Genomic DNA, 11,964 nt, shown 5'->3' with positions numbered 1-11,964 from the left:
ATTATTGGGGGTGGCTTAAGTCTATTTTTAGGCATGACTATTTTTTACCAAACTCAAAACCACTATAAAATTTTGGTTTTTTTTGGATTTTGGGATGGCATCCCAAAGTCTACATGTAGTTCCGCCACTGCCTGAAATATTTCCTTACTGGAGGATCCAGTGATTACAACCTTTCTAGTATTGTGATTGTAAAAGTTAAAGGGGGTCCCACATATCGATTTTCTTCGGGATTTACTTGGAGAATTCTCCGTCGGTAGATCTATATACGCCAAAGTAAAAGTATATAACAAATGGTAAATTATTGAATCTTCAAAAACATAAAAAAGATAAATCTATCTTACAAAAACAACAACTGTGTTTTGTTAAACTAATGGTTCTGAGTAGGCTATTTACAGCGATCGACGGCTCCCGTTCCTGTGAAAATGCAAAAGATAAGTCGTGGTCGAAAATAATCCCTCCTTTTAAGCCTCCATCCAACGCCTGTGCTCACTTCGTGCCCTAAATCCCTTTTCCGTTGCAAAATAAATTTGGCTTCTCTTCCACTTCTTTTTTTGCTTCCGATCTGTCAAAATCGGGATTTTCTTCCACTTTTGTTCGCACTTCGCACGTTAGAGCCGACTAATGAATCTCATACGTTACACTAAAACAGCTTGGCATGTCCCATAATCTCCTACATAAACCTCGAGAGACGCTATCATCTTCCCAAGTTTCTCTGTTTGTTTCTTCAGAGTACTCTCTCTCAAGACTACTAGGTAATTACTTGAATTAATTTTTCTTTATAATTGTATTTGATTGGTGTATTTTCAAAACAACTTAGAGATGATGCATCTGTCTTCGATCGGTATATTGAGAAAATGAAGTTATAGGAAACCTCACCCACACCGGCTTTCACACATCAAGGTTTTCGATTGGTGTATGTTCGGCTTCTTCATCATCTTCCATTGGAATTTCTTAACTTTTTGGATGTAATCTTGCAGATTTTGGTCGGTATATTGAGGAAAGAGCTAACATCCATCTCAAGTATCGATAATTTTTATCTGTACTTTAACTGTTCAACAATTGTTTGATTCATCATTTGTAATGATTCCTACCTCTACTGAGATTACTTTTCAAAAATTCCTACCTCTTCTAAGTTCTGTAAATGCTAATCTGTTATAATTTTGGGGATACTACTTACATTGTCATCGAAACAATGCCGTTAAGGTGTGAATTTTCTCCTCCAGTAATCAAATTCCCAATCTTGCATTTCTTTTATTTAAAAAAACAATGTGCAGGTAATTTGTGGCTGACTTTTTATCAAAGAGGTTTGGAACCAATCACTCTTTCAAAGGCATATAAACTGTTATGATTAAATTTTTAAGTGATATGTTTTTTCATATTATATTTTCAGCAACCGTTTTTCTCACTAAATTTGGTTTGGTGTTCTAAGTTTCTCATACAATAGAAGAAAAATAGCAATATGTGTTGACGATTGATTAATCAATTAAGATGATATGATGGTCTTGGATGAGAAGTCTCTGAGTTAGATGAGAAACGCTTGGAAATGGTTCCAACCTCTTGGTCTGTTGGGTTCAGTGGCGGCATTGGAATCTGAATCTGTGTAACACTATAAATGCCAGAAATGTTGGCAGAGGAATATATATGATAAAATTAAAATTAAAATTGGTGAATATTACATAATATTTTGTGTATTTTTTGGTTGTCTTCTCTGCTTTAAGAGTTGAGACGATCCTTCTTTTGAACAAATTGGTTACTTTGAATTTTACTTTTCAAATACGATGTATTGTTGCCGATACTCTTTGGTGTGTTATATCTGTAGTGACTCTTTTTTATTTTATTGTGATCGTTAGCAGCGCCGGAGGAGTCGGCAGAGGACCTGGAGGCGGCGGTAGAGAAAATTAACCATGTATTGGTAGGCCTTTTTTGGTCCACTACACCTCTGTATCTCCATTTGCATGCCGTTCATACAATAATCTGTGCAAGGGGGTTAACAAATGTCAGAACCAATATGACAGCTGAGGTACACAATAACTATGGTGGTTATGATTCATTTAATCTTTATACGGTTACTTTATTGTTTCCAGGATGCTATGCTTACATGTGATGAATGTTTTTGAAGGTTTTATTGGTCCATTCCATTTGTGTGAATAAATGATATGCCATTTGCTGGTAACTATCAACTATTCTGCTGTAGCATCCTCTGAGTACTTCTAATAATTTGTTGGTAACCTTCAACTAGCTTTTCTTCCATTTCTTAATGTTGGGTTGCAGAATTTGTCATTATGCATTCTTTACTTTAATATGCCAATCTCAGACTCGGTGGAGTTATAGAAAATGGTAAGGAATAGATCACAGATAACTTGATCTTCTTCCTGATGCTTAAGAAATAGTAGATGTCTTGAGCCTAATGAAGGTTTTGTGAGTTGTTATACCGACCTCTTACACTGTTAGTGTTGAATATTTGATTGAGTAAAATACAACTTAGAATTATAATTGGGTGCAGAAAGTATTGGGTGAGTGGTAGAAAAACAATTGGATTTTTTTTTCTTTCTTTTTTCAATCTTAGAATTAGAGCTTGACAGGAATTATATGTGAGCTAACTTGATCTTCTTTTGGATGCCCACACGATGCTTAAGAAATATGACTCCGTCCTGGCATTTGATGGCGTGCCTGTAGTGAATTATGGAACAGGGAGATATTTGTGTGCTTTAACGTTTACATATTATGAAATCTCAATTGGCCAATTTGAGCTCTGGGCTTTGAGATATACCAATTGACATATTGGTTACTTCTTAGTTTTTCATTTATTCTTCCGTCATTCGTTCTTATATGATTTGAATGAGCGTGAGACTCAAAAAAATAATGGAGTTCTAAGCCTAAAATGTTGTAGTAGCCTTTGATACTACTGTCATTAATAAGGTACAACTAGGTTGATCCCCTTCCTTTCATGCAGTAAGAGGACCTATTTATTAAGTTTTTTATGGCATCCTCTTCATATTCTTTAATTTTTTTCATGGGTCAGCACTCAGCACCAACTCTTTGCTATGGCATGTTATTCAGGTTATGTCTAATAGGAGATTTATATTTTATGTATGAATTTTATGATGTGGGAGTTGATTGTTTTGTTATCCATAGATGTATGTGTTTGTGCTCATAAAATCATAGGGCAAGTAATGAGTGTCAATTAACTGAAATACTTTTACAGGCAATCAATGTGATGGGTGAATGCAAAGGGAACTTCGGGAATTCAGTCAGTATGATCGTACATATACTGTGAAATCATCTTATTCCTTAAGGTTACTGCTCCAAACAACTAAGGTAAGGAGACGCTTAATGCAGTACCTTAAATATCCTCCATATTTAATATTAACTCTTCCTTTGAAAATAACCTGATAGCGGACAGCCGCATTTAGTTTCATGGCATTCTCAAGTCAACATTTTTTTGATGCGTAGGAAAGGTATCACTTGCATGTACATGGCCATTATAATTTGTCATGGCTATGCAACGACGAATCTAACTCGAAATTAACTCACATGTGCAACATGTCAGACTTCCTTAAACCGGCATGCCAAATAACAGTCCCAACTTGAAATATCCCTCCAGCGCTGGACCTTTTTATGCCAAAATATAAACACAATTTCTAAACTAATGATGCCAAATGGAGTCCCGCTCATCAAGTACATGTCTAACTGTCCAGATACGTTGCATATCTTCATATTGTCACCTCTAATGGAATTACGCACATCAAAGATGGCTAACCAATTGTGGCATGTAGGTACTCAATGGAATTATCGTCGAAGCCATTGCAACTCGAATTTTGGATACCAGCGGGTGGCACTATTTAGGCTGCAACAAATGCATACCTAAAGGGGTGGGTGAAGTCGGAGACTGTAGATGCACCAAATTTCGAGGAACCTGTGCTGCAGTGTATTATTATGGGATATAATTTCCAGTAATTTCCAGTAGTTTCACTAAAAATTCCGCACCCCCATTGTCCATGGCATACACTCTGATTAAGCGGATGCAGGTTCCTTCTTCACTTTGAGGTGACAGACCATACCGGCTTCACCATATTATCTGCACTGGACAATTTAAGTCCAGCAGATTGTCCGCGCCACTTTGTCCGACATTGTCATAATGGGAGAGTTTCCCAGTGATTCGTTTCTCTTTACTTTATTAGGCATCCATAAGTGAGACAAACAAATTTGCCTGTGTACATATTTAAGTTCCAAAGTGAAGAATTTTTGGTTTATGTAAATCCAGTTTCATGTTTAAATGGCACCAGGAGAAGGGAAAGTATAATGTGGTTGCAGTTTTTGAAGAGATCCTGAATGTTAAAATGGACCACCATATAACGTTTACCGCATATGACAACCACATTATGTTTTCGTAGTCCCGTTATTTTTTTATTATTCTTTTTGGTAGTTTTTTTGACTTTGTTTCAGCAGTTTATGTTTGTAGATGTGTGGGCATAAAAGGGCTAAAAAATACGTTATATCTTTATGAACTTTGACGATCTATGAGCCGTATATCAGTTGTTCCCTTAAATTTGAAGGTCAGGATACCGTTATTCCTACATTTACAAGATGTCTCCTAATTACATTTAGCATTTAATCAACCCTTTACATCACATATTTTGAGGTTTAACATGGGTGAAAAAACTTATCGAGACCGCGTGAATTTGATCATTATGCATTACTCTCAACTCTGCAATCTTTTCCATTACTTGAGGGTATTTTTCAAGTGCTATATGACCAGAAAGGAGAGTCGGTTTACACACAGTCAATATCGAGTAAACATTTTCATGTCATGTTATCTGTGAAACATTGTAGCTATTGTTTCGAATTCTGTAGCCGGTGGATGAGATATTAGACTCCCAAGACGGACAATATTCGGATATGGATTGGTTTGCACGCAGCTGTGTGATCTGTATATTGTTTCACATGGAGCTGTTAGCCTGTTATATGACATATTTTGGTCGTGTTTTTTCTTTTTGAAAAAATAAAAAAGTCAAGGCCTCTTAGGGCACCTGACTAATCTTTGGGGCAGATTAAGATGAATCATTTTCATATTTCTATTGATATCACATCTCAGTAAGAATTCTACAGTAAGAATTTTAAATACGAAAATAAAATGAAAATATATATTAATTTATTTAATATTTGACGCCCTATTTAGGACAATGTAAAATAGCCCGGGCCGTTACGGCACGGGTCATTTTCTAGTAAAAAAAACAAAAAAACTAGCAATTACTGAGGCAGGCAGACTTCTCTCGGGGCAGCCACCATCTTCAGTTTTCTGTTTCTTTTTGATCAATTTTATTATCTTCCTTCTATCTACTAGTGTACGTATTTAGCATAAAGCTTACTCACCGAGTTCATGTAGAAATGATATTGCGATCCACCTCCGAAAAGATGCGTGGTGTTCCACCACTATACACTACCAATGGTGCAATGTTTCATATTCGGTCACTTCTTAGGTCAATGTATGTACATTGCTCAAAATCCCTTCGAGAAAGGGAACCTAGTGGGGACACATGTGCCATTAAATTTTTATAAGCCTAACAAAAGGTACGTACATGCATCATAATTCACCACTTCATCGTGGATGACAGCGCAAAGGTCATTATATGTGCTGCTGCATGCATATCAAGAAATATAAACACCTGCAATCATTCATAACAAGAGTGTTGTTAGCACATTAAGGACTCTCTACTAATCAAACCCAACTACGTCTGTTAATAAGGACGATAACATTAGGGGCCAGCTGCCCCTCTCTAATGTTTTCCTTTACTTTTTTGAAACCACACCGCGAAAATCAATCATGTTTTCATGATTTTTCCAGTTCAACTGTTCAAGGCTAAGCATGCAACCTTGTATCCACAAAACAGTCATTTCTTCTCAAAGGTATCAGACAAAACATATTTAGTGGACCAAGTCGCTTTCAAGATCATAGGTTTTTTATGTATAGTTTGTCTGTAGGAACATGCGCATTTTCCTGTTGTATACAACTTCATGTTTAATTGTTTCAGAATTATTCCCTTGTAGAGTATGTTGGAGCCTGGAAGGCATTGGATCTCGGTCGTTCCCCATTGGCGACAAATGGAGCTGATCTCTACCTTACAATTCCAATGGAGAGTTCACCTGATGAGTCAAAAGTTTTCCCAACTTTTTGTAGACGTGTTAAAACTTTACGGTATACAATGTACTTACTTAGCTATCAGCATCTCTCTCAAGACTCGGCTTATAGAAAAATAAAATAAAGGCATGTCTGTGTACTGTGTAGCTATCCCGTTTGTTTGACAACACCAACAGTAGTTAAATCAGAAAATTATCAAAATAGGGACCGTGTAAGAGTGACTGGTATTAATCGCCAGTGTCACTGTAGTACAGTGGTAAAGTCACCCGGTGATGATACCAGTGATCTGAATTCGAAACTCGCCAGCACCAAATTCTTTACCGATCAAGAAAAATAAAACGAAGATACCTTGTTCGTAATGTTCATCAAAATATTAAATCTAAATTCGTTGTTGTCTGAGTTTTGTGGATAAAATGATATAAATCATGTATAATAGTAGTATACATATAAGAAGAGTTTCCACGGATCCTCCTCATTTTTACCAGCATTATTATTGGTTGTTCATTAGATACTTAGATCCATTATCACTGCCAAACCTTTGTTGGAATGAATGGAATGGAGAAGCCAAAAGAGAACCTAACTAAAAGTATGGGATTGGAGAAACGTATTAAACTTTATTTCATTACCAAACAAAATGCTCCCTTTTTTTGCCCAGACATGCAATTAAGGTTATGAAAGTTCTTTTTTGACAAGAAAAGAAATAGAAAAAGGAAAATAGACTTATATGGAGCAGTATTTCAACTTTGTTCTCCTGCTTATTCATTAGGCTTTTTTCCTTCTTTCTCACATGAATCACATGTTAAACAGTGCATTTCAAAGTCCACACCACCTCCATAAAATTGATTGTAATCCAGGATTCTCATTTCACCTATAAATTTCCGTGGGGTGAAATTGATGATTTTTTTAGCTTCTTTAAAATCAATTTCCCTCTAAAACAATTTCATAGATCCAATCTCTTCCGCAAGAATCAATGAACCAATCTGAACTTTCAAGCCTGTGTTTTTGTCAGGACTGGAATGGCCAAATGTTGTCGATTTCTTTGATGATATAGCTAATTTGGTTAAGATTTTGCGGATCTTTTGTGGGCTGTACTTTGGATATCAGTGGTCTATATATTTGTTACTGATCGGTAACAGTAAGAACTTTCACTAGTATTCCAGACGCATTTATCTCTGGAGTAAGAAATGTCACACTAAAGCATAAATGTGAAATACAACCATACACGGTAAATTGGCATAGCGATGCAAACACTGTTATCTCGAGGATCTAATAGCCAACTAATATATTATATTTCATCCAAATTGTGAATTATATTGCTTTAATTTTAAGTAAGTAAGATCCGCTCTCTCTGATATCGACTGGCTAGGGAACCATGTGGATCTTAGATATCTGACTGGCTAGGGAACCATGGATGACAGGTTGAAGGCTTGAGGAGGCAATTGGGCACCTGGAAATCACATGATACCATGTGGCCATTGTTACTTTACAATGAAGATTTCAAAAAGAAGGAATCTCACAACTCATGTACAAAAAGAACAACTACGGAAAGAAAAAGTGGACGGGATTCTGCCAGTTCTCCGAATGTAATCAGCTTGTTGTTCAGTTTTAGCGGCTTGGCGATTTCTCTTGGCTTCTGCCACTGCTCGCTTCTCTTCTGCCTTGTGCCGTGTTGCTGCCAGCTTGTTCATCAGCTTATCATGAGCTTGTGTTCTCATCCTTTCCACTTCAACCTGCATATAAGCAATCACATTGAAATTTGAGCATGGCATTTTTCACTTGCTGCTGAAGGTTTAAATTTGGTTTAGGATATTAAGGTGAAGCTTATGAAACAGAAAAGGATGACCATCCCAAATAGAATAGTTAATGTTTAAAAGGCGTCCCTTGTAACAATTGTCTCTAGAAAGAAACAGATTCGTAATACTTGATAAAATCTAACCAACCATGTATCCATGTCAAAAAGGTAAACTGTAGAATAAATTCCAAATGTAAGCTGGAGAAATTTTAGAAGTTAAAACTACCCCAGACAACTCTCAAAAGTGGGAACCTGCTCGACATTATCGGAGAACTACCTCCAAGTCCCAACATAAATATTTTCACACAACTATCGTTATACCGTAAATATGATGTTACGAACCCACACAACTAGTACTTAGATTTATCTACCTAGTCAAAAACCATCCAGAGGCAAACAAACTTATGAATCACTAGTTCTTTGGGTTATCTTCACAGTAGGGAATTGCTAGATTTCTCAAGAATAAGACAACTCTCCTTGAGGCCTCTGCAGTCACTCACCATGGGTAACATTGAAATCCTAGAGGCTTCCCATGAGCTAATGAAGCCATTTTTCGGCTTTATCTTTCTAGTCAGGAACCATATAGACGCAAACAGATTTATGACTCACTAATTCTTTTGGTTCCACTCATAGTTGAGCATTGCTAACTTCAATAAGTATGACATTCACCTTAATGTATCTGCAACTATTCACCACTAACATGAATGCCAAGCTTCTTATTCATGACACCCTACTTTCTTGCTGACTACAGCGAAACTCATCTACCCTGTCTAAGATCCTTTCTTTCAATCAAGTCATCTAATATGGACTTAATTGAGCAAGAATTAGGTAGCCATCCAAAAAAAATATGAAGTAAAAAACCAGTGACAAAAAGGAATAGCACAAACAGTTACATGAATGTTTATTCCACTGAGATGTAACTAGTGACTAGTATCTTATAGATGACTCGTAGGTAAAGAAGATTTTTATAAAATGATTTGCTGAATAGGATGGATCCATCAAGATCTGTTAACTCGAATGTACCATAGATACAATGATCATATCTAATGATACAGCATTTCAGCTGTCAGATACACTAGATTATGTCACTATTTTTAACATTTTAAAAATAAAAATCCACCTTTTTCAAGCAATCATAAAATGACTTCAGTACCAAAAAAAAACACAGTACCTCGACTTTTCTCATCTCAGCTTCTGTCTTTGCTTTTTGATGATTTTCCCATGCTTCTATTTTGATCTCTTCACGTTTATACCTGCTTTAATTACCCCAAAATAATTATCCACAGTTCGCATTATTTTTCTACAGATATGAAGTGTGGGTAAATGACAAAGCAATGTTTCTATGGAGGTCACCTGGCCATATATTTGGCTTTCTCTGCTTCTTCCCAAGCCGTTGCACGGGTCTCAACAACACTTTTAGGAATCTGATTCACACCAACAGTCTTAAATGAAGTAGATGCATCTTTGTCATCCCCTTCTTTGCTTGCCCAGGCAGCAATATTCAGCTTCCCAAGCTGCTCTCCAAGTGCCATTATTTCTCTTCTAGTTTTCTTTTGCAGTTCTTTCTCAGACAACTCTGCATGGTTATTATCAACCTGAAAATCTTCTGTTTGGAAAGAAGATGAAACAGGTTGAGCCCTTCCAGGAGAGGCTGGCCTAGATGACGTGGGACTTCGTGTAGGTGATGTTGCTCTTACAGGAGTTCCGTTCCTAGAAGGCTCCTGGCTAGCAATTGGAGTCATTTCTGTACCCATATCTCTCATGGACACAGATCTAACTGTTGATGGAGGTGGAATAAATGTAGTTGCGCTATGTACAGATATGGATGAGTCGTGCCGGCTAAGACTAACTGCAAAATTAACAGAATTAAAGTTGTTGGATACATGGCTGTAATTGCGGCAGATTCAAACAAAGTTATTTAAACTTCCGCAAGCAATTTCTCAGATTGCCCAAAATTAAAAAATACCGGCCATGAAAGAAACGCCAAATATCACTCCTATATCACATAACACAGAGGTATCGAATTGCTCAAACGAGGAATGAAATACAGTTTATGATCGTGTCATTTATTTTATTTTGTAATAGGTGGGGGAATTATGTTTGTCAAACCGGTGACTCTAAAACCCAATTTTGAAAGCATTACAATCCGTAGCAGATTAATGATGGAAGAAACAATGAGGCATAAGATTTCAGATCAAACACTTGACGAGTGTAGATATTTAAGTCGGAAAGAAGTTTGTTTTATATTGCACAATTTTGTTTTAGATAGAACAACAGCTATGATGCACAATATAACCTCAAGTTTTATTCAGTACTTCTAGCCAATTGAAGGAATGCTTCAAATTATTTACTTGACAAGAAGGGAAAGGTAAGAATTTTCAAGCAAGCAAGTTGGTAATTTTCACCCAAGCAATTCGAAATAGATAATAGAAAATTTTAAGAAATTTTCCAACTCTCATCTTCCGAGAGTGCAACAGGACATGGTCCAGGTACCTAAGTAACAAACTTATGTGCTTTAAAAACTCTCTTACCTTGTTGACTAGGATCAATCCTCTTAGTATCTGCTTCATCCATTGCAAAAGATCTCTGCTCTGGAACTTCAGTTACAACCTTCATTGATGTTTGCCGGCTCCCATAACCAAGAAAACCAGTCTTTCGAGATCCCGCGGTTTGAGCTTGGGATTGTCCTGTTTTTGACCTGTTTGAAGTAGGACTTGCTATCCACTTTTGAGCATCATCCCATTTTGAAGGTGCCGGTTTTGATAATGATGAGAATGGAGCAGCTCTATGTGGTGCTGCTTTTTCCGATTTTTGGAACTCAAAAATAGAGGACATGTTTGCACTATCGTATCCGCTATCATACTCCAAAGAACCATCTTCTTGAGATCTAACTCTTGAATTTAATACATTCTGCTCATTTAATCTACGTTCCGCGGTCATATCAGTAGAGCATCCAGGAATTTCACTAACAATATCTACATCCTTGAAATTGTCTGAAATGTTAACATCCAAACATCATTACATTTTTAGCTATCAGTATCTCAGAATTTACAATTGTTACACTAAATTTACACAAGAACTTAACAATCAAAAGTATTTGGAGAATTCAATTTCTCACCTCTGTCCTCAATCTCATCCAGTTCAGATCTCAGTGACAACTTCGAAACAACTTGTTCCTCTTCCTTTCTCTTCTTCTCTACCCCAAGTAACATACTCCTTAGCTTCGCTGGAGAAAATCCTCCTCCCTATTCAGATTTCAAGAGAGAGCAGCAACGAAATCAACAACAGAAACGAGTGAACAGAACTAAATATAACAATTCATTTTGATCTCGATAAATTCTATACAGTAAACTACTATCACCTAATTCTGACACAGATCTTAGTGAGTGAAACAATTCATGAAATATGAATTTAGGGTTCCAGAACAAGAAAAACCTCAAAATTAGTGTATGAAATTGACAACTCAAGAATTTCAAACAAAACCGAATAAGAACGACTTTGACAGATCGATGTGTCCAATTTTAGCTACAGAAAGAAAATCTCAAAAATAATCAAAACATTATTATCTTAGAATCACCGAATGAAGAGAAAGCCAAATTGGCCGAAGACTTCGAAAGGAGGAAAAAAAAAAAGGCAAGGAAACTCACCGTAGAAACCTGATTTTTGTCGATCCTTTCGTAATCCATTTGGAGTTTCTTTCTTTTATCAGAGAAATTATCTTCACTTCACTACACTGTAGAGTTCTAGATATCACTGCACTTGAGAGAGTAGCTTTCTTCCATGACTGCTGCTGTCTGGTTCACGTCAACTTCTATATTTCTTCAACAGAGAACTAAAGAAAGAACAAAAAGACTGATAAAATAAAACAATATATCCTTGAATTTTGGTGTATTTTACGGTTATACCATTAATTTAACCGTTAATAAAGTGGATTGATTATTCAAACTTACTTTGGTGAGTCTTGGGACCAGTAGTTTACTTCTTATATTCTACTTTTAGGAATGTTCATTACTTATTTAATGACGATGATGAT

General features: G+C 36.4%; 1 protein-coding gene and 1 long non-coding RNA gene across 5 annotated transcripts; one reads left to right on the top strand and one right to left on the bottom strand.

Annotated features, from left to right (window-relative positions):
- The first annotated feature begins 390 nt into the window (after positions 1 to 390).
- LOC113298282 lies at positions 391 to 4,410 on the top strand. Of its 4 annotated transcripts, none has more exons than XR_003334130.1 (4): positions 391 to 752; positions 978 to 2,020; positions 2,120 to 3,318; positions 3,777 to 4,410. It is a non-coding gene; the product is annotated as an uncharacterized LOC113298282 (long non-coding RNA). The 4 variants fall into 4 exon arrangements; XR_003334132.1 differs by having other exon boundaries at positions 392 to 2,020; positions 2,120 to 2,337; positions 3,206 to 3,318; XR_003334131.1 differs by having other exon boundaries at positions 403 to 2,020; positions 2,120 to 2,224; positions 3,206 to 3,318.
- A 3,019-nt stretch (positions 4,411 to 7,429) lies between these two features.
- LOC113298281 lies at positions 7,430 to 11,755 on the bottom strand. The gene is made up of 6 exons (XM_026546981.1): positions 11,579 to 11,755; positions 11,050 to 11,176; positions 10,463 to 10,924; positions 9,285 to 9,780; positions 9,103 to 9,184; positions 7,430 to 7,869 (listed from the first exon to the last, which is right to left on the bottom strand). Exons 1-6 carry the CDS (start codon positions 11,615 to 11,617, stop codon positions 7,660 to 7,662), a joined length of 1,416 nt encoding a protein of 471 aa, XP_026402766.1. The 5' UTR covers positions 11,618 to 11,755; the 3' UTR covers positions 7,430 to 7,659.
- Between the last annotated feature and the right edge of the window lie 209 nt (positions 11,756 to 11,964).

Source organism: Papaver somniferum, chromosome 7, assembly GCF_003573695.1.
Source record: "Papaver somniferum cultivar HN1 chromosome 7, ASM357369v1, whole genome shotgun sequence".
Lineage (NCBI taxonomy): Eukaryota > Viridiplantae > Streptophyta > Magnoliopsida > Ranunculales > Papaveraceae > Papaver > Papaver somniferum.
This window is presented reverse-complemented; position numbering and strand designations above follow the sequence as displayed.